The sequence below is a fragment of the Pyxicephalus adspersus genome, chromosome 4 (genome assembly GCF_032062135.1).
Source record: "Pyxicephalus adspersus chromosome 4, UCB_Pads_2.0, whole genome shotgun sequence".
NCBI lineage: Eukaryota > Metazoa > Chordata > Amphibia > Anura > Pyxicephalidae > Pyxicephalus > Pyxicephalus adspersus.
The window spans coordinates 123608616-123631144 of record NC_092861.1 but is presented as its reverse complement, the minus strand read 5'-3'; the positions used below and the strand labels follow the sequence as shown (position 1 = coordinate 123631144).

The following is a 22529-nucleotide window of genomic DNA, read 5'->3' as shown; positions in this document are numbered from 1 at the left end:
TTTTCAGCAACTGGAATTTAATGCTGTTACAAGGTTAGCAGACATCTCTGCTGATGAATCCATCTTTGTGAAAATTTATTGATTTTATGTCATTTAACATCCAAATATTAGAAAGCTATTTTATCATATTCAGATTTGAAACTTGGAATTATAAACTGTGTTGTTCCATTGAAGGCTTTACAATGTCTCTCATTATATTATAATATAGACTTTAGATGTTAGGATAAGTTGCTTGAATACAACTAAGGTTCCAGCGATTAAAACCTTTGGATAAACCTGTGGCACCTGTATCTTGTGCTGAATTCCTGAGGTTGAACATCAGCTGTATCATCCTTAAATCCTTTGTTTATATGGATTGAAAAAGATAATGAAAACCGTATTCACTCCCAATAACAATAATGGAAAATGTTAGAACAATCTGTTCTGGTAAACTGGCCATATACAGGGAGATTGATTCTCTTGACTTTATTCCGAAGGCATTGAGTCGTTCACTTGGGCGTCAGTTTAGTATGTAGTTTAAACTTCTGGATTATATAGTGGACTATGGAAGTTACTGATGGATTGGGGAAAAATGCAATCAATTTGTGACTGACTTTTTTCTTCTATTTGTAGACATTCAATATCCAAACTATATACTGTATATTACTAGATGAAGCTAGTCAGACTGGCTCTGTTCTTAGAACTGCATATTGTTAATGATCCAATGTATATAGTAATCGGATGTGGTAAATGAGTGGTGTTTCTAACTGGGATTCCCAAACATCTCGGGAATTCAAAAGAGGCATTTGCGAGGAGAGCCATGATTCAAACATTCTGCTTTAACACGCTCACTGGCATATATAAATATATATTGGCCTAGAGTAGTCTGAACTAATGTACAGGAAGAAATCCTATCTGATTGAAAGCAATAAGATATTTTTTATACAAACAAATTTTGTTGTATGGGCCCTTTAGTCAGGTTTATTTATTGGATATCTGCAATGACACTATGCTTTTCTTTAATGTCATATGGAATAACATAGTGGTAACCACAATGTGCTGCAGAGTTACTGTAAAAATGTTCAGAATAGTTATGCTTGGACATGAAAAGAAATTCTCATGCCAGAAGCACAAGGTAAAATCCACCTGCAAATACTTCCATAATTGTAAATATTATCACTTTTCTTTTAAATTGACCTATATTTAGTATTTGTATTTGTGTAAAATGATGGCAAGTGCTGCTGGTGTCAAATAACAGTATGTATATTCTCAGGTTGTGGCTTTTAAGTGAAGTCCTACAGAGTATGTTCTAGATGACCTTCGTAACAACCTTCAAAACAATGGTTATTCCATTTCTTCTGTGTGCAGCCTGAGCTTCCATATTGCAGAACTGAAATGTGTAGCCTAACCCCGATGAGTAAACATAACTAGAGTTTAGATCTGTGTTGCGGCATAATTTGGAGTTTAGGGTAGATTAGTATTTGAGTCAGGAATAGGAAATATTGTTAGTGTTAAGTTTGTGTTTTGGTCATTTGAATGTTAAAGCCTCATTTGTAGTGGATAGAATTTGTATAAAAGTTAGAAAAAGAATTGCATTTTAACGGACACATTAAAGATTAGTTGATGGTTGGTGGGAAAGAGTTGGGGATTGTTTTTTTAAGTTTAGATTAAGTATAAATATATTAGGAAGGGAAAGTGACGAATGTTTAGGTTTCTTAGGTTTCTTAGGTTTTTTTTTCTTTTGGATTTTCAATTGACTATTTAAAAAATGGGGAACCTGACATTCCCTCAAATATTACCTCGTGGGAAACAATTACTGCCATTAAAACACAGAGATAAAATTAATTATTTGTGACAGGTGCACTTTGAAAAGCTTCCCTGCTACACTCCGTCTTTCCTGAAAGAAATGAATCCACTAATAGCTTATATTGCTAATTGTGCCATGAGGGTGGCCAAGCAGTTCCTCAGAACCCAGCCGTCCTGTGATCACTATAAACAGCCTGGGGACTTGAGCGCTTATCTTCGTACTACACTAAATTTTCCCTACAATCCTGAGACACGATAGCCTCATTGCATGTGATCTTTAACTTAAAGCTCCAACATGCAGATGCCAGTCCAATAATAACCTGGAAAGCGTGGACCAGTTGTGACATTAGCTGACCTCCCTCCCCTGTTTGACTCCCGCATTAAAAAAAAAAAATCTATTTATAGCAAGTTTTGTCAGCGTTTGTTTAATGTGAGGAAACAGGGTATACGAGTACTGTATCCTTACTAGTGAGCTTCCTGCTAAAGCTGGCAGGCCAACTTGAATTCCCTGACATCGTAAAAAGTCTTGATGTCCCTGCCAGCATAGGGGAAGGTCAGTCCAGTAACTGTCACCAGGATGCCATCAAAAGCCAGAGCTGTCGATAGTGACCTGCATTTACAGACGCACAAGAGAAAAAAAAATCGGAGGGCTTTCTAATTAACTGCAGACTTCTAAATTAGAGTAAAGCTGCTCGACAAGCCCCCTCATATGCTGTAAGTGTCAAGGCGCAGATAATCATTACATCTAACAAGCCTCTGATTTTTAACAGTAGCTATGAGACTCAATCAGCCCATAATGGCTTTATTTCAGAATGTTAGAGCAGATCTGCAGGTCCATCCCCTCAATGAAATTAAATTTCTTGCTTTCCCACTCAAATATTCAGCTGTAATATCTAATTTTAGTCTACACCGACATTAGCTATACCACCTCCGTAGGACCACCCACTGAATTCATTTCTTTTTTTATTGCTCAAGGTAAATGATCCACTAAACAGTATGAAAATGTACAGTGACAAGGCGATCAGTTTCCGCATCATAAACATGTTCGGCTGGAATGCAGGTGCATCATTCTGCAGAATATTTGCACCAACAGAAATTAGGCTGTTTAGCCTTGTATACATATCCCTGCAGATATAAATATGTGCAGTATGTTAAGATATACTAAAACATAAACAACTTTAAAAACCTAAAAGCAGCCTAGGTATAAAAGAAATATTATAAATATATACATAGATTAAAGATTGGTATTGTTGTTTCAAATACCAAATGTGTTTGACAGGCACATTATCATCATTAGGAAAGAAACGTAATTGAAAGGATACCTCCCTGAAGTGTTAAAAAAAAAAAATCTGAATTGGGACTGCTTGAAACTTTCCCACATCACTCCCAATCTGAGCCAGTCCCCTTAATTTGGTCTTTTTTTTTCCACACCCTCTGATAATGTCCTTCAAAATATCTGTCTCTTGCATATGTCATTATTGGTGTTCAAGAACCATGTGGGTCATTACTTGAATACCCTCATCATTTGGGTTGACTTCCTGAATAATAAACAAATAGCCCATATTTTGTGGATAACCCTTTCTGAAACAGAATTGTGCGAGGGATTGGCTGGTCAGCTGCCTAGTATGTTGGGAGACTTTTCTTTGCTGTTCTAGTGATATTGGTAGTGATATTGGTTCTGGAATGGCATTGTGGTTGTGCAGAGGGTGACAACACATCCTTTATGCTAAACCACCCATCAGCTATCCAATTCTTTTTTTATCTTCGCCAGCAAAATAATGTGAAAAATAACTTCTGTAATGAAGTTTAGAGTGAGAAGTGAGTAGAGATCATTCCAAAGGGGACACAAACTGTAAAAAAAAAATGGCATCAGTTTTACCAGCTTTTACCACACTGCCCAATAGAATTCCAAAGTCCTAAGTGCATTAGTGACAACTCCAATCACTATTTTACCTTGTACATTGATGTATAATATTACTATACAATATCGTTATTTTTCAACATGGAGATATGTGAAGCCCATATTGTCTGTCATCATCCTATCTCCTTTATCAATGATTTTTGGCAGCACTTTAAATCAACAGCAATTCGTAGTTTCCTTGTTTTCTCAAGAATGATACATTTTATAAAGTAGTCATTTCTAAGGACAATCTCTTTTAAATCCATTGATACTGTTAAAAAAAAAAAAAAAATTAAGGGTGCAACGTTTGTATGCTAAGCATATTTTCCACTGCACACTCTGACAATCAATATTCGTCCATCCTAACTTGGCTATCAATTATTGCTGCAATTATTTGTCTAGCTGGACATTTATTATGTCATCAGAAAGACATGATTACATATTATAGTAAGCAAGACACTGTATAATCAGAGGATCCGAATCCGGATGAACATGGCTGAAAGGGTTTCACTGATCTCGGCTGTAAATATCTCCCTGCTGTTTTTTTAGGATGACAGTTTGTAACCTTGCTGTCCACCAGGTCACACATGACATCATCTGTTATATGATTAGAAAATCTCTAACTATAGATTTATAGCTTGGGAAGACTCAAAATAAAACCTTTTCATTTACCTGACTTCCAGGAAACTATCATTTGGGTGGTCACTCCTGACTATTTGACATCAAGAAGAAGATTTTCACAGTAATAATAACAACCTATAAACATGTTTTGGTGCAATCCATGCTCCATCAGAGGAATTTTCCATTTCTTCCTGTCCGGTTAGGAAGGCTTTTATAAGAAGTGAGAGTGCATTTCATCAGTGGAGTTGCAGGCTGCGGTACAAACCAAACTCAAGTTCTACTCCTCCCCCTCTTTAAAAAAAAAAAAAAAAAAAAAAAAAGTTTGGCTGGATTTCAAGGAAGCCTGTGTTTTGCTTAGCTCATTCTGTAAAGGAAATGATTTCCTTTAAATAGTCCTGGTAAACTTGCGTAATTATACTACACCTATATTCATTTTGGTGTATTTATGAACATCATTTAGACACACAATCAATAGGAAGTCAGTTTTTAGCAGAATTGATTTTTGTATTATGTAATGTCTCTGTTCACTATTTACATATTAAAGGTGATTTCATTATTTTCTTTTTTCATTATTTGTAATATTAAACCTTATTTATAAAGAACCAACATAATACATAGCATTGTACATTTTATTAGGGGTTGCAAATGACAAATACAATGACCTTAAACATAAAAGGATATTATCTGAACCTAATGGAGGTTTGGTACATTTATAATTCTTGGCTAATCTTACAAGCAAATTTTTCTATTTCAAACAAATTATTCCAGTTTTTTTTTGATTTAGCTGGCTTCATTTATATCTTGGGATCTCCATGACAAAATATTCCATCTCATCCCCTTCTAACTAAAATAGGCCATTCCAAGGTAGATGATGTCTTGCAATAAATAATTTAGAATTCCATCTGCATTGAGACATTTTGCTATGGTGCTGGTAGGTTAGAATGGGTGGAGATACTAACCACTGGACACCAAAGTCTACATTAAACAGTTTATCATTTAGTATTTCCTGACCAAGATTTGAAGTACATCACTAAGTCAAGTTGGCCAAGTTAGTCTTTTAGCACCAGCTCAATACTGTCTAGACAACAGACAGCTCTGTTCAAGGAATTGCACTTACACACTTTTAATGATGAAGGTTTTTACTAAGTGACTTCTTATCTTTCACTTTTTATAGTAATTAGCAATATTATGGGACCAGTAAACTGAAAGGACAACTGAACCTATACAAAACTTCCCTACACTCATCACCTACCCCTGGTAAACCAATGTGCACCAAAACACTCCCCAAGGATCACTGTGTATATCAAAGTTAGTAAGACACTGGGGCCATCTGTATGTGTGAAAAGTAGAAAAGTTTTGTAGTTGCTGTGTTCAGCTGTTGGCAGTCCTGTTAGCTGCTAGTCAACCCGATAATTACAGATAGTGCCATGGAGAGAGTATCAGCACTGTCTATCCTTTATAATTGGGCAGTACTTGGCCTCCTAGTTTGCATTTGGAGGTTGATTCTATAGCACCTACAACACATTGAGAATATGCACAAGGCATCAGATCCAAAACACTGGGTGACTGCCTTGTGTACGCTGTCCAGGCAGATGGCAACAAACTGAGCTGCCAATAAGGGTGCTTTCACGCATTGAAGTCATCATGTCAGGTACAGTGGTAGGGTCAGGTGCTTTTTGTGAAAAGGCGAAGACCTCGTTAATTAATGAAAGAAATTTGGTTCACTGCATTTCACTTTGTTGCTTTGTGACAAAGCATTCTGGAGAATTAGTATATTTCAGTCTGTTTTGCATTTGCACAGTTAATTGTTCGTTTTTTTGCAAACTTTACCTCCCTCTATTAGGGTTCCATGATTATCCCTAGTCAGCTTTCGGTAAGAGACTTTAAAAACAAATACTAGACAAAGTTTTACCCAATTGCTTGTGATGCAAACATTCTGTGTGTCAGACCCCAAATTCAATGTACATTGCTCAGTTATATGTTGGCGCTATATACTGTTTAATAATAATAGACCACATAGTTGTTACATGACCATTTGCATCAGAAGGCTTTTTTTATTTTTTTTTCATGTGTGATACCCTTAACAAAACCTGAATGACATTTAATTTATACAATAAAACACTTTGTAAAAACTTGTGCCAAATATTACCAAGACTAAATGATTTCTTAGGTAAAGGGGTTTTGATGTTGGTCCCAATAGAAAGGTTTAACATCCAGCAGAAAAAAAAAAGAATTAACTGAAACGCATCTAGTGTTTATATCCAACAGAAGCAGTCATGATTACTAAGATTGGAGAATACAATTTCTATTCCTGGGAGCAGAGATGAAAGCGGTCTTAAACATTGCATTACATCACACTTCTCTGGGGAGTTCTTTTGTATTGCATTAGTAACTGAAAAGCCTAATTGGGTGATTTTGTATTAGTATTTGTGCTTTTGCTTGCAAGCCATATGGCTGTATTTTAATATGTTTATTCTGAGCATGTGAGAAATAATACATTCTATTAGAGGAGATGATAGAACAAATGGGCCAAGCAGCACAGCCCAAACTCTGCACCTGCAGCATTGAACGAATTCTCGGTATGTGTTTATAATGTTAAATGCTGCCATGTCCAGGGTTACACATATCGCCCTTGCTTGTGTCTTGTTTTGCTATCTTTTTGCTGTGAAACCATATGTAGGTTAAAGTAAAACAAAACCTGTCATGTATATGGTTGTGATAGAGGATTCCCGGCACATGGATTTACTTTTGAGTGCTATTTTAAAAGGAGCTTTTGGAGTCTTAAAATGTCCATTTATTTCATAGTGAGTGTGAGCCATTGACAACAGCCATTTTTAGTCTCATATGTGACATGGTGACAGCACAGGAGCGTAACTGGAAGACAAGAAAACAGGCAGTGCCCACACAAGGTCCTTCATTTTGGGATCATGTATTAATTTAATAAAAGCCGCAGGTTTCTAAACATTGAAATTACTTTTAAATACATAAATATTGTCAAATTATTATGAGACATTTCTCTTCTTCTTTATGAGTTGATGTGATGAGTGTATAGGCTAAACTTTCACAACATTTGTATGTATCATTATTGTATACAGATTGTCAAGAATCCAAGTTGAATTGTGACCCAATTTCTTAATATTGGGTAAAAATATTTATTGATTTTGTGTGGATATATATTCCTATTTACCCAGTGGAAATAAATGGGTTACAGACCAGATTTTTGTTTATGGAAACATCACCATTGATCAAAGTTTATTTTTCAAATTTGTTAGTCAAGAAAAGGTATTTGTTTTATGCATTGAGCCTTAAGGGGAATATTTTGGTATGCATGTAAAGATTATATAGATTACTTGCAAAAAAAATAGCTTTGAAGCTGGCTAAATGAATCCTTTTTATTTTGGGTAGCTGAAAACATTTGTACATTTTACAACTAGGATAATGATATTTCAGGAATAGAATGTGTTTTTTGTTCCCCTTGTTAAACTACAGACTGGAAGGTGATTATTAGCTATGTCAGCTCCTATAAAGTTCCTATAAATAAACTACAAATTTTACAGAGGATACCATTTGGGATCTTAGAGACACAAAGGAGTTAGGTGACCACATGAAAGCACAAAGCTACAAACCCAGAGAAATTTAGTGATATTTATATTATTATTTTATTAAAAATAGTAGCAAAGCAATCTATTCAATGTATATCTAATTAGATAGGCCCCTACACTATTTAGTGGGAAATCTAAAGACTATACAATTAAAATGTAAGGTATGGGGGACATTATGCACTGGCTGACAAAGACACGTTTGGCTTTTAAAGCCAGTTTACCCCATCTGTGCAAGGCATACTGTGTCAGATTATGGCCGATTCTGAATTATGGCATTTTAACTGTTTATAGTGAGAATTAACTTCACGAGAGAATGCCCACCATTCTTTCTGCATAGTATCATAAAAATGCTTTGCATTAGAGGTTTATTTGTAAAACCTGAATTTTGAACAGACAATAATGTGTGATGGCTTAATGTTCCCTTGAACTCATATTTAAATTATTAAAACCTAATATAAAGTGTTAAACATACTCCTTAACAAAATGCTTTAAACCATTGAGAAAGGTCAGGGGAACTGAAAGCTATTGCAGAGAGGTACCTCAATACAAAGAAACTCTAACAGGTATCACTCATATCACCAACTAATATATATTCCGAAATGTAGTAATAGTACTTAGTGAGTGGGTAATAATATAGCTATGCAGTGGATTCCTCATCTCTAATAAGTGTTACATGCTTACCACAGCATTAAAAGGCATTCAAAGCCACACACAGGTAACCTGATCACCTCAATCCAATTATGATGGAATGTATCCAATCGTGACTGTTTTAGAGAGACTGGGTTAGCGGTGTGACAAAAAATGTTGGGGTATGTACCATACACCTATTAGAGCAGATGAAGCTTCTTAAATGATTAGTAAAAGGTCTATCAACAGAACAAGTCTAAATCTGACCACTACTATAAAATGTAATATTCATGCCAGGATATTAACACTTTTGCTTACTTGACTGTTTTGCTGAGAGTCCATGAACATCATTTTTAACACCCAAATAGCTACTAGTTATAAAGATACCCTGTCATTATGCCATCAGATCTCATTGACTACTCTTTAATAATAATATCATGCTTCCTTTAGAAGCTGGACATACATGTGTATAAACCTTTAAAATTTAACCCTGATTTTAGGTATGTAGGCAACTTTATTTTGAATCGGAGAATTGTGAAAAATACTTTAAAAGCTAGTTGGCACACAAGGAATTTACTTTTGGTTCTTTAGTTTCTTGGAAAGCAAAAAAAAATTCTTATAGTTTAGTAGTTTCATGTTGCTTCTCTCCCTATTTTGGCTCCCACCCCAGCTTTTTAGTTGATTCCACGGCTGGTGGCTACAGAAATGCCAAATGCCATATTGACTCTGTTACATTTTGACGTTCTCCTGTGTGAGTTTCTCTTTTGTTAAGAGATATACAAATATAACATTTATTGAGATCTCTTCCTTTTGCTACTTTAGAAAAACCTAACTACCGTGTTTCCCCGATGATAAGGCAGGGCCATCAAATAAGACAGCCCCCCCTTTTTAGGTAAAAATGAAAAAAAGACAGTGTCTTATCATCGGGGAAACAGGGTATTAGCACACATTAGAATGTTCAAATACATTTTACAATAGGGACATGTTGAGTGTGAACAAGTTTTAAGTTGGCTTATGATCTTCTGTCTGTAGACCTTGGCACATGCCACCAACTCAAAGGAAATAATGATCCTCTCTTCCTCCTGTCACTGTCTGTGTCTGTCATTTGCAACCCCTATTTATTGTACAGAGCTGCCTAATATGTTGGCAATAAATACTGTTTATTATTATTATTAATAATAATAATAATAAAAATAATACTCACAGGTTGCAAATCACTGTGGATTGCTATTGTTTACTCAACAAAAGATGAAGCCAGAGAGGTCTGCATGCACCCTGAGTGTTTATGCATAGAGATGGACCAAGACATGTCTTCAGGTTAGACTATTAGTGTAGATTATTAGCCTTAGTGTAAATCCAGAATCTTTTTTTTTTATTGTTTTTGATTTATTTTGATTTTCTTTCTTTTCAAAAAGACTTTTATTTTTTTGTCTTTTGCATCCTTTTTAACAGCTGCTCACACATGGAATTTTTTTCAGGATGTCTGCCCAGGATGAAAAGTTCACAATGATCAATAAAGTTTTGAGCGATATCCTTGCTTGCTTTGTCATTACACATGCTTGACTGAACAAGCCATTTTATTTATTAACCTAACTTTAATGCATCCATTGACCTGCTCTTGTCATCATTCGGGTCACACACTCGTTGTCCTCACAGGACTTTATGTAAAAAATATGGCCTTTCATTATATAGCATGGCAAGCTTGTTTTATGGGAAAAATTATAAGTTTGAAAGACTAACTCCACTATTACATGCGTTCAGAAAAGGATACTGTACAAACTGAAATAACATATGCACAGTTTATTTGTGGGTTCTATTGTTTTGTGTGTGGCTTGATGGATTTATAGATTTTACATATGAGTTTAACACAAATTATTGAGGCATATTGTAATGTCATAGGCCATCTGCATACTTTGTGGTAATTTGGGGTGAAGCAGTATTTTATTGGAAATGAGTCTGCAACCTAAAAAGTTATGACATGAGCTAAGAAACTCCCCTCCAAGTATGGATGGGTATAAGCCAGGGCAAGTGACCTTTGTTGTCTTTGTTTATAAATCTACACAGGGCTGGCTTTCTTTGCCCTGGCCATCTAAATGGTGTGGCATGAGAGTGAAGGAAAGGAGAAAATAAAGGGATGCCCTAAATTAAACCTGTTGCTTTGCTGTTATATGGGTATATCACAGGTTCATAGACCAATTATTGTAATCTGAAACATCACCAAATTATGCATAAAATATTACCATGCATTTTGGAATGTCCACAGATATATAAATGTGTGGAGAGTATCCAATATAAGGACAGTAGTATAATCCTTGGAAAATATTGTGGTATTTATTATTATTATTATTATTAATATTTTTTATCAGAGTATTATCAATAATAATAAAAATAGGATTTCATTTTATGATTGTATTACGGTAGAAGGTAAACTATATAGACCTCTGTTTATTTCTATATAATAAATATTCCTAATTAACTTTATGCTATGTATTTGTTTCAGGCAAGAATTGTAGGTTGTTCCATTTACATTATACTAATGTCATTTTATGCTCATGAATTAAAAAAAAAAAAAGCTGACATTTTCTGACTCCAAGCTATTAATTAAATTTGCTCCCAGTAAAATACATACAACTGTATCACATAACCTTTGATGCAAACGTTATTCTTTGCAAGGCTTTAAAGCTTTTGTTGAGCATATAGAAGGGTTCTGACACTCTAAAGCCGAAGATATTTTAGCAAACATTTCATCTCTGTTGACACCCATTTTTTTTGTTGTTGTTTAGCAAAATAAGTGAGAATAGTTTCCAAGGTTTTCAAAATTAAAAATAATTTTTTTCTTTTCAAAGCAAATGAACATTTCGTATTCCAACAAATCAATGGAAACATAATTTTGCCACGTATATCAATCCTGATCTTTAGGCAGCGGAAGATTGTCTGGATAAAGTCATTCAGATGATTATGACAAGTAGCACATTTATTGATAGTGTGAAGTTGAGGAATGCGGAGATGCATCTCAGCATAATACAGACTAAGCAGCGTCTGGGTAAAATACATATAGCAATGATGTGTTATTTGCAGTGAGATGTCTAGTAGTAATTGCCATTTTCTCAAAGCAGCTCTTCTACTGTTATACAAGGGTTCAGGTTAACAGCACTTCATTGACATTATTAATATATTACTTGACTACTTGTTATATGATGCATACAGAATCTCTAAGCTATAATGATCAGGAACTGCCTAGTAAGATTTCTTGATTTTGGTGAACAGTAAGCAATCTTTTGCTTTAATGGTGTCTCAAATAAAAACTTTATCCAACAAAAAATACATACAAGAGGCTAAAGTTGTGTACTTCAGTCCTTGACAATTGGAGGACCCGAGTGCAGCATTTAGAAAAGGGATATAAATTCTATAGAGTTACAAAGGCCATAAACCAATAAATAGAAGCGGAGTTGTTAATTGGAAGGGAGCTGTGCAGGGGGTATGGTGGACTTTTTTACATTTTGATATTTACAATTTTCATAGTCATAAATAAGAACAGAGCCCCCTGGCAAATTTTATTATTATTTGCAACCTTATTGAAAGGAAGTTTTCCCCGTCACATTTTTGTCCCTGTAAAACCCTGTCTTTGAGACATGAATGGAAATAAAATCTTCTAAAGACACACAAAATAGATGTCCTGAAATGCTATTGGGCCTGGAATCTGTACTGGCATACATTATTCTGTGTACAGCAAATCATTTGAAAGGCTGAGAGTATCTGAGTAACTTTTTTCTGATAGATGCCAAATGGAGAGGTGGAACAAATGGTCTTATACTTTAAAATTTCTCTCTGTACACACTAATCTCTTTAGTCCATATTCCAGCCCTGATAAAGAGGACATCCTAAAACCTACAACGTGTTTGGTAAATTTACTGAATGCCACAAATGATAACATTTATTATGGGAATATATAATTCGAGTGGCTCTTTTATATAATTGTGACTCCTGTTTACTCCCCTTTAATAAAATCTCAACAGAGGTTTTGACCCTTCCCCTCCTCCAAAAACTCCAAAAAAAAAAAAAAGTTAAGTGGTCAGAGTTTCAACAAAATGCAAACCAAATTGAAAAGGAAGACTGCACAGTATGGCTCTAGGGTCAGTCATAATTTATTTGAAAATCTCTCTACTTTTCACATTTTACATTAGGCAAATGTTTAAAACCTAATTTCATAGTGTTGGATTTAATCTTGTAGAGATTTATCCAAGAGGAGGATACACTCAATGAGATTAGAATGCATTGCAAAGTAAATTACAGGTCAGGTCAGATGCAGGTTCTATAAGCTGAGCACCCCTTCTACTAAAAATGTTTTCATTCAGGACACTGATATATTTTTTTCTTTTTAAGAATTTGCATATTCATTTTCCACATTCTGCAATAAAAATATTAGCCATTATATAGAGTTCTTTGACCAAACGAAATTGGGTATATAAATACCCTTCTTTCTATTCCCCAGAACACCATATCTGGATTTTTATTTTTATGTCACCATTAATGTGGAACTACCAACCCTTGCTCACTTATTGTTTCTTGAAAAATTTTCCCTTGCTTTCCAGTGAAAGGGACAATGTGGTTAAAGCCAACTTCCATGCAGACAGCAAAGTAAACAGGTACAACGCACAAAAGGAAACTGTCTTACTCGCCAAGTTTTTTTTATTTTTGTTCATGAATTTCTAAGAATTACATATGCCTGTCACACAGCACAGCCCTCTCTAGCAGGGTGAGATCTAGTTCTTTTTTTGTAGTAAATTAAGCTGGTCCTTATTTATTACCCTGCTTGTGACCAGATAGTACATGAGAAGGCAAACACAAATTTTTCTGTCCACACCTATCAGCGCGTCCTTTGTTGGCATCAATGCATATTGCTAGAAAACTGACTCCTTTTACCACAGTATATTTCAGGTCTTTACACTGTTTATATTAAAAAAATAAAAAGGGGAATGATGCCTAATGAATGAGTATCTGCCTGGAATTGGACTTCATAACCTGTCAAGGGACCCAAGAGGCTTTAAAACATCTACCCAGGACAAAAAAAAGAGTTTTGGCTGGAGTTCCAGCTTAAAATAATTTTCTTTGGGTTTATCAGCATTTATCTGGACCTAAATTTGAGAAAACGATATGATACATTTTTTTTTTTTGGCAGTTGACACTTTGCTTGCACACAGCAAGTAGTTTTCCTTTTTACCCTAGTCAACTTCCTGGCAGACATCCTAACTCTTTCATTTTCCAAAAGTGCCACTTCCTAATGTCACATCAGTTTCAAGAGGAATACAAAAATGTGCACTGAATGTGTTTTGCATCAGGAGCCCTTGGGTAGTAGCCAATAATATGAGTCAGCAAACCGTATTGTTCTGTTTTCTTGCTAAACTGTCACAGTATATGGCTAATGTCATGTAAACTTCCATCTTTAAAGGGCCAGTAAACAACACAAATATTTCCTTGTATAAAAGTTAAGATTCATTATATATCTTTAGGAGTTCCTATATATTTACTATTCTAGAAATTTTCAAATAATATTCTTTGTTACACAGCTAAAACCTGTTCTTGTTTAGAGGTTGATCAAATGTTCATGTATCTCACCCTATCTCTATCCTATTCTTTGGTAAGATTATCTTGCAAATTTCTAAATTGTAATTATAATTATGTAACCAACAAAGATCCGTGTTCATTGGAAGCAAATTATTTTCAGCATTCCTTTAAATAGCCCACTGTATTGGTATTATTGTATTTTGAATTATTTGTGAACTGAATAATAATTAATTTTACTATTGTGCTGTTTTTCAGGCAAAGATGAGCCCAGCAGCTATACATGTACAACATGTAAACAGCCATTCTCCAGTGCATGGTTTCTTCTGCAACATGCACAGAACACTCATGGCTTCAGAATCTATTTGGAAAGTGAACATGGCAGTCCACTTACACCCCGGGTAGGCATTCCGTCAGGACTGGGTGCAGAATGTCCCTCACAGCCACCACTCCATGGAATTCATATTGCTGACAATAATCCCTTTAACTTATTGAGAATCCCTGGATCAGTATCAAGAGAGGCGTCTGGTCTTAATGAGGGTCGATTCCCACCAACTCCCCCATTATTTAGCCCACCACCAAGACATCACTTGGATCCTCATCGCATAGAACGCCTGGGTGCAGAAGAAATGGCTCTCGCTTCACATCACCCGAGTGCCTTTGACAGGGTGCTGCGACTTAACCCTCTGGCTATGGAGCCACCAGCTATGGATTTTTCAAGGAGGCTTAGAGAATTAGCGGGAAACACTTCTAGCTCTAGTCCGCCTTTGTCTCCAAATCGGCCCAGCCCTATGCAAAGGTTACTGCAGCCATTCCAAACCAACAGCAAACCACCATTTTTGGCAACTCCACCCCTCCCTCCTCTTCAGTCTGTACCTCCTCCTTCTCAGCCTCCTATGAAATCAAAGTCTTGTGAGTTTTGTGGGAAAACATTTAAATTTCAAAGCAATCTTGTAGTTCACCGTAGAAGTCACACTGGAGAAAAACCATACAAGTGCAGCCTTTGTGACCATGCTTGTACACAAGCCAGCAAACTCAAGCGTCACATGAAGACACACATGCATAAATCGTCCCCAATGACAGTTAAATCAGATGATGGTTTGTCTACCGCCAGTTCTCCTGAGCCTGGAACCAGCGATTTAGTTGGCAGTGCAAGCAGTGCCCTTAAATCTGTTGTAGCTAAGTTTAAAAGTGAACATGACCCAAACCTCATCCCAGAGAATGGTGAGGAGGAAGAGGAGGAGGAGGAAGAAGAGGAGGAAGAGGAGGAAGAAGAAGAGGAGGAGGAGGATTTGACAGAAACAGACAGTCGGCCAGACTATAGTTTTGCCCTAAATCTTGAAGCTGCTCGTCACCATGAAAATAACTCTAGATCTGGTGAGGAAAGTCGATCGATGCCTGATGTCATGCAAGGTGTTGGCCTTGGTGCAATGCATCACTTTAGTGATACTTTTCATCAGGCATTGGTTGAGAAACATAAAAGAGGGCATTTATCTGAACAAGAAGCTCAAAGAGACACTTGTGATGAAGACTCAGTAGCTGGAGAATCAGATCGTATAGATGGTGGTACTGTTAATGGGAGGGGTTGTTCGCCTGGTGAATCTGCCTCAGGAGGCTTGTCAAAAAAATTGCTTCTTGGTAGCCCAAGTTCTATGAGCCCTTTTTCTAAACGCATCAAACTTGAGAAGGAATTTGATCTCCCTGTTGCAGCTATGCCTAATGCAGAAAATGTTTACTCCCAGTGGCTCGCTGGCTATGCCGCATCTAGGCAGCTAAAAGATCCATTCCTCAGTTTTGGAGACTCTAGACAATCGCCTTTTGCCTCTTCTTCAGAGCACTCATCTGAAAATGGTAGTTTACGTTTCTCTACACCTCCAGGTGAGATGGATGGAGGAATTTCAGGCCGTAGTGGCACAGGAAGTGGAGGAAGCACTCCCCATATTAGTGGCCCAGGGCCAGGAAGGCCCAGTTCTAAAGAGGGCAAGCGCAGTGATACTTGTGAGTACTGTGGAAAAATCTTCAAGAACTGTAGTAACCTCACTGTTCACAGGAGAAGCCACACTGGTGAACGACCTTATAAGTGTGAGCTTTGCAACTACGCCTGCGCGCAGAGTAGCAAACTTACCCGGCACATGAAAACACATGGTCAGGTGGGAAAGGACGTTTACAAATGTGAAATTTGTCAGATGCCTTTTAGCGTGTACAGTACCCTGGAGAAACACATGAAAAAATGGCACAGTGATCGAGTCTTGAATAATGATATAAAAACTGAATAGAGGTATATCAATAAACCCCATGTAGATTTTTTTTTCTAGACCCTTGTAATAAGAAAAAAAAAATAGAAAAAAAAATTGAAACCCAAGGATACAAGAACGTGCTTATCACTAGCACACTTGATTTTTTTTTTTTAAGAAATATTTTCTTTTATATTTCGTTCTCACCATTTGAATGCATGTTTTTTATTGGGGCAATACTATTGCATTTTACGCAAACTTTGAGCCTTTCTCTTGTGCAATAATTTACATGTTGTGTATGTTGTTTTTTTAATATTTTTTTCAATAGAAGCATGTATGGTGTGTTTATATCTACTTTCAATTGTCCCTGAACTAGTTGCAAAGCAAACATTGCTGTTTCCAGTTCCGTTCTGACAAATGACCATACTGCGTACATTTTGCAATACATATCATGTACGGCTTTGTTTTCCAGTGTGCAGAGGGAGCATCTCTTTGATAAACCTCCAGGGACAGGAATTATAGTGATGCGAAAGCTGGCAGAACCTCATTTACTTATGCCAGGGGTTACTTTTAGTGTTTAGAGAAATGAAAAGAAAAAATTGTAAAGTAAAATAAACACCTTGGGTTTATTATGTTTATTATCTGCTCTATCACTTGGTTAAATTAAAAGATATCTGAGTGCCTTTGGTCTATTTGAAACCATTTAAATGGTTCTTAATATGTTGAAATGACAGTGTAGCTTAATTCAACATGAATATGTGTAGGTCTCCATTGATCTAGTGTATAATTATAATATATTGTATTTCTTTTAACTGAGGCTACCTAAAATATGACCTAGTACATCCTAGTTAATCATCATTCTTCCATTATATTTATTTAATGACATGTAAGCTAGTTGCTTTGGCTGTCAGTTTTGAAGGAATTTGAGTCTCCTTTTAAAATACAAAGTTTCTATGATTAAACTTTGAATTAAAGCTGAACTAGAATTTAATGGCAAGGAGTTGAAATATATTGACTCTTTGTAAGTATCTTGGAAAAAAGGAGAAAAAAAAACGCAGAGTAAATTATTATTAATATATGTGGTTGTCTATCTGACAATCATTAATAATGTTCTCAAATTTCTGCACTGTATGGAAAGTTAGCTAATAATTATATGCTATCAAGTGGCACAATAGAGATATGGACACAAAGTGGTACCTTTTTATTTGAAAAGAAACAGGCATATAAGCTAGATATAATGATGATTAACTATGAACTCTTCACGCTTACCTTGAAAATACCCCTTTTAACTAAATGGAAAAAATAGCAAAAGAGAAACACAAATTAAAATAAGATTGCTTTATGCCATTATATTGTCACTCCTGAAATTTTATCTACACTCCTGAAATTTTATTTTATGTCTTTCTTTTTCTTTCTTTTTTTTTTTGCTTTGCACTGTAATATCATTAAGAATACACAGATACATTGCTTCAATGTTTCAATATTAAGCTACTACTCTGCCCCAACTGGTCTTCAAATAGCACTTGACTCTTCCAGAAGATATGTACCTTTATTTTTTCTTATTATTTTTGGAGGTACTGTGGTTGAGTATAAAGAATGCTCAGATACACTTAAATGCACTGTAAGAATTTCCCTGTTTACAGGTTTACACATAAGGGAAATGTTGCAACAATATATAAATATATATACATATACAAATGATTGTATGCACTTAAAATGAGCATACAGACACATACACTTACATACACATACATGTATGATTGATATATATATATATATATATATATATATATATATATATATATATACTTATATATATATATATATACTCATATTCAATTCTGCCAGTTATTTACTTGACTAAAAGAAACATGTAGACAATGCTGTGAATGGAAACAGACCACAAATACTTAAATGATTGCTTTGGCTATTACATTACAGGGGTATTTTGGTGTACAAAAGCAGTTTTAATAAACGTGGATTTTTTCAATTTGTTAAGAAAGCATCCTTTTTGTTTGGGGTGATTGTATTTTAGGGCTTCATTGTTTAGTAGAAAACTTATTCATTGCAGATAAAATGGTAGAGGAATTTCTATGCCTTGGATATCTCCAGAATCCGATCCTTTCAGGTTGTATAAAAATAAAATGTGCATTTTTGAGGGGAAAGTTTCTTATTATATATATATTACTTAAATATAGGGAAAATGCACACTCATGTTGATTCCTATGCTAAAAACACATCTATTGTCTCTTTTTTTCCTGTATTTTTAGAATGGTATTTGAATTTAAATGTTTGGCTAGTGTAGAAACTATAGTATTTATATTGAAGCTTGTATTTTTAACAGTTGCTTGTTCTTTTTTTTGGAAAAGGTATCAAGGTACCTTTTTATGGTAGTGGAATAAAAACACAAGCTGCCACAGTATATATTTTTTATTTTGGCAGGATAATATAGTACAAATTATTTGTACGTTTCAAAAAAAAGAAAAAAAAAAAAGAAAAATCAAAAACATTGTACAGTACAGAAGCCATATGATGGCTGCTTGGGAATATCAATAAGATTGTCATGCAAAAGAGCCGTCTTACAGAGGGCTGTACATATCTTTACTTTTCTGTTCTTTTCTCTGGCTGCCATACTGTATACAGTACTGCAAGCTGATGGCAATTGGTTTGTTCTATAGTGTGCTTTTCTGTTCTTCTTTTTTTTCACCCTACATTCCAGCATCAAATCGTCATGTGCAGTAAAAGAAAAACACATTTTAAATTTTATTTTCATTGCCAAAAACAAAATGGTGCTTTATATTTAGATTGGAAAAAAATATATGCAAAGCATATTGAGGTAGATCACTTAAAGTTGATATTTTTTTTTTTTTTTTTTTAATGGCAATGCAGAATATTTTGTTATTGGCCTTTTCTATTCATGTAATTAAAGCTGTTTGTCGTAACTTGAAATTTTATCTTTTACTATGGGAGTCACTATTTATTATTGCTTATGTGCTTTTGTTTAAAACTAAGGCACATATATTGGTCTTTTTAAAATTTTTCTTATTTTTTTATTTTATTTTGATGACCAAAGGTCATGCAAACCTGGCTTTTATTGTATTTGTTTCTGGTCTGTTAATTTCTATTGGATAAACCACTGTCTGTGTTTTTTTGGCAGTTGTCTGCATTATCCTGTTCATATACCCATTTTGTCCCTTTTATTGAAAAAAATAAAAAAGAATAAACTACACAGCATAAGCCTCCTGTGACCTTATTTGAAAAACTTACATAGTTACATGTTCAAATATCAGAGAAAAATAGATTACAAACTCCTTAATTTTATAGTACACATTTTGAAATATCAAAGTTAGCATTTAAAAAGAAAAACCATCGTTAACGCTATGTATAATGTCTCTTTTGTAACTCTGATATTAGATGTTTATAAAAAACTGTGTATGGTTTTTTAAAAAATTTTTTTTTTTTTTTTTTTAATTGATGTGTAGAGTACACATTGCCAGATTTAATCAAGATAAAAACTTTTTCAAGGTCTACAAAAATTTAATTAAAGTAATAAAAACTTCATGAAGAAAACAGCCAGGCTAAATATAAAATCTAAATAAAGTTTAAAATTCAATCTGCAAAGACCACCACCACATCAGTCCACATTTCACCAGATTCACTTTTATGTTGGCTTCATATCTGTACAAACTATAAATCCAAAATTGTGTGTATACATTCAAATTTCAAAGTTAGTTTTTGTTCCCTTTCAAGCCCCATATATGTTCATTTTACAAACCATCCATGCATTACCATCTGTATTGCTTTTAGTCATATACTGTATTTAGCTTTTTGAAATAATTTGAATTTTTTGGTTAATCCTTTATAAATAAAGTTTCTCTATTACAAGAATACTCTTGATATGCATAATGGTTTGTAACCTTTTTATTCCCCTTGTCTTTATGGCAGTTCAATTTTATTTACTAAGAGTGTAATTTGTATCCCTTTTTTCTAGGGGGAAAATACAGCATCTTTAAATCTAAGGACAGAACAATCAAATATATATGGCAAGAAGTCTGAAAAGATATGCAAAAGTGTTAACAAATATGCATACCAATATGGGCAGAAATAAATAACACCTAGCTTTGGAGGAGGAGGAGGAGAAGAAGAGAGAAGACCAACATGAACAGGCCAACCTATTGTAAATGAAAAAAAAAAATAGACCTCTGTATTTAACTTTTAGTTGAATAATTATGGCCACCACACTGGACAGGGATGCTTTAATGTACATTGCTTTCCTGTATGAACATGATGTAGACTCTATTGCTATATACCCATTCACTAATCATGTTTCCAGAAATGATCTTCAATCTATCAATGACTTAACTTAGGTCACTGCTAAAGCAAAGAATTGTAAGATGGTATTACAGTCTCCTGAAGACATAAACCTGATCCCCAAAGTCACCTTATTAACCGATTTGTACCATGAATATTTAAAAGTCAATCAGATGCCCATTTTGTAGAAATAAAAGTGTCCAGAAGTATAAAATTACAGTTTTGGCTTCTGCTGGACAGATACAGATAAAAACCATGGACAAAAAAAATGAATTGCATTAGGTAGTATTTATGCAGCTCCTTTGTCTATTTATGATATATTGATAACCTTATTTAAGAATATACAGTACTGCCTCTGTAACTGGGGCTTTAAAAACTAGTCAACAAGAACATAACTTACCAATGACATGTTGTACTCTGAGCTCTAAAGGAAAAAAATAGTAATACAAAGTGTGACATTTTCTAACTGTGTGATAAATTAATGGTGTTATAAAAACCATGAACCATTGAGGCCTTTTCAAGTTTGTTAGAATTCTGCACCAGATTTATATGGCATCCATAATGTGTTCTTAAGCTGCTGTAAAATTCCATGCAAGCATGACCTAGTGTCCAGAGAAACTTTTATAAATATATTTCTATGTTGAAAAATGTCAAACTGGAAAAAAATGATGTGGTTATCATTAACTGTTTACTGTTAGATTTTCAAGGCCTACTTGTAAAAATATTTTAGAAGCGAAACAGTGTCACAATAGAATCTTGTGGAGACTTTAGAAAATAATTTTGTTAAAAAAAATACTTTGTGTAAAGCTGATGATGAAGACCATCAGTAAAGCAAGGATTTTTTTTTCTTGTTGAACTCCATATACTATTTCCATTTCTATGTTCCTCTGAGTTGCAATAAATTCAAAATAAATGAGAAATAGTTTCAGTGCCTGAAATTCTAAAAAAAATTTTGCTTGCATTATGGGATTAGCAGAAAGGGAGGGGGGTCCTTTTAATGCAGTTTGTACATACTATGATATTGTAAGTTAAAAAAGACAAAAACAAATCTGCCAGTTCTTATGTTACTTGTTACCCATTTTGGGTGAATTTAATGTGATGTAAACCGTTGTTATATACTGAAAGTATATTCCAAGAATCATTGTTAATATACACTATACATTTGCCTTTAATATGGCCAAAATGAAAAAAAAATTGACACAATAAATTGTAAACATTTAGGTCTGCTTTCTTCTCTCATTTGTATTTTTTTTTAAATATTGAAATAAAAGGAAATCATGGTTTTTACCTTAAATTGCAAACTATTTGGAATGAAACTGTTCATGTCAAGGGATTTCGGAATTGAGAATGTGTGTAAGAATACCGGGTATTTAGGAGGAATCAACAGCACCCAAACCTATAGAAAGAAAAACAATTCTTCGAAGTTACAGAGAACATTGCTGCTGTGGGAATTGGATATAAACAATATTCTAATCGAGGCAGGCACATGACATATCCTTTTGCCTCTGCATATGAATAGCATTTAGCATTTTTAACAGCATCCAGAAATTTTGGTGGCTGGTAATGGCATTCAGTTGTTTGACGGGTTAATAGCATGGCACACATTTTTCTTAAACTGAAAAAACTTGGAGAGTCCTGTTTCAGATACAGATGTCTGTTGAACCTCAAAGAGTAACCTATGACCTCATCTTTAACTTTTTTTTGTGTGGGTATGAGCCAAATCCAAACATGTGCTGGGTTAACTCCAAAGGTTCTGGAGCTAAAGAAATATATATATATATATATATATATATTTTTTTTTTTTTTTCATTTAGCTTACCAATAAATATAAATGTAAGTATTAGTACAATGATGGAGTTTCTTGAGAGCGCAGATTGTTTATAATTT

General features: G+C 34.6%; 1 protein-coding gene across 6 annotated transcripts in view; it reads left to right on the top strand.

Moving 5' to 3' along the window:
- The window catches only part of BCL11A (BCL11 transcription factor A), a 103812-nt gene extending 81950 nt beyond the window's left edge, over nucleotides 1–21862 (top strand). For 4 of the 6 annotated variants that reach the window (XM_072409515.1, XM_072409512.1, XM_072409516.1 and 1 more), the window contains one exon: nucleotides 14356–19568. In XM_072409515.1, coding sequence (XP_072265616.1) covers nucleotides 14356–16373 — 2018 coding nt within the window. In that variant the 3' untranslated portion in view covers nucleotides 16374–19568. Of the gene's footprint in view, nucleotides 1–14355; nucleotides 19569–20322 lie in introns of those variants that run through there. The other 2 variants (XM_072409517.1, XM_072409513.1) reach the window with 2 other exon arrangements.
- Nucleotides 21863–22529: the final 667 nt, after the last annotated feature.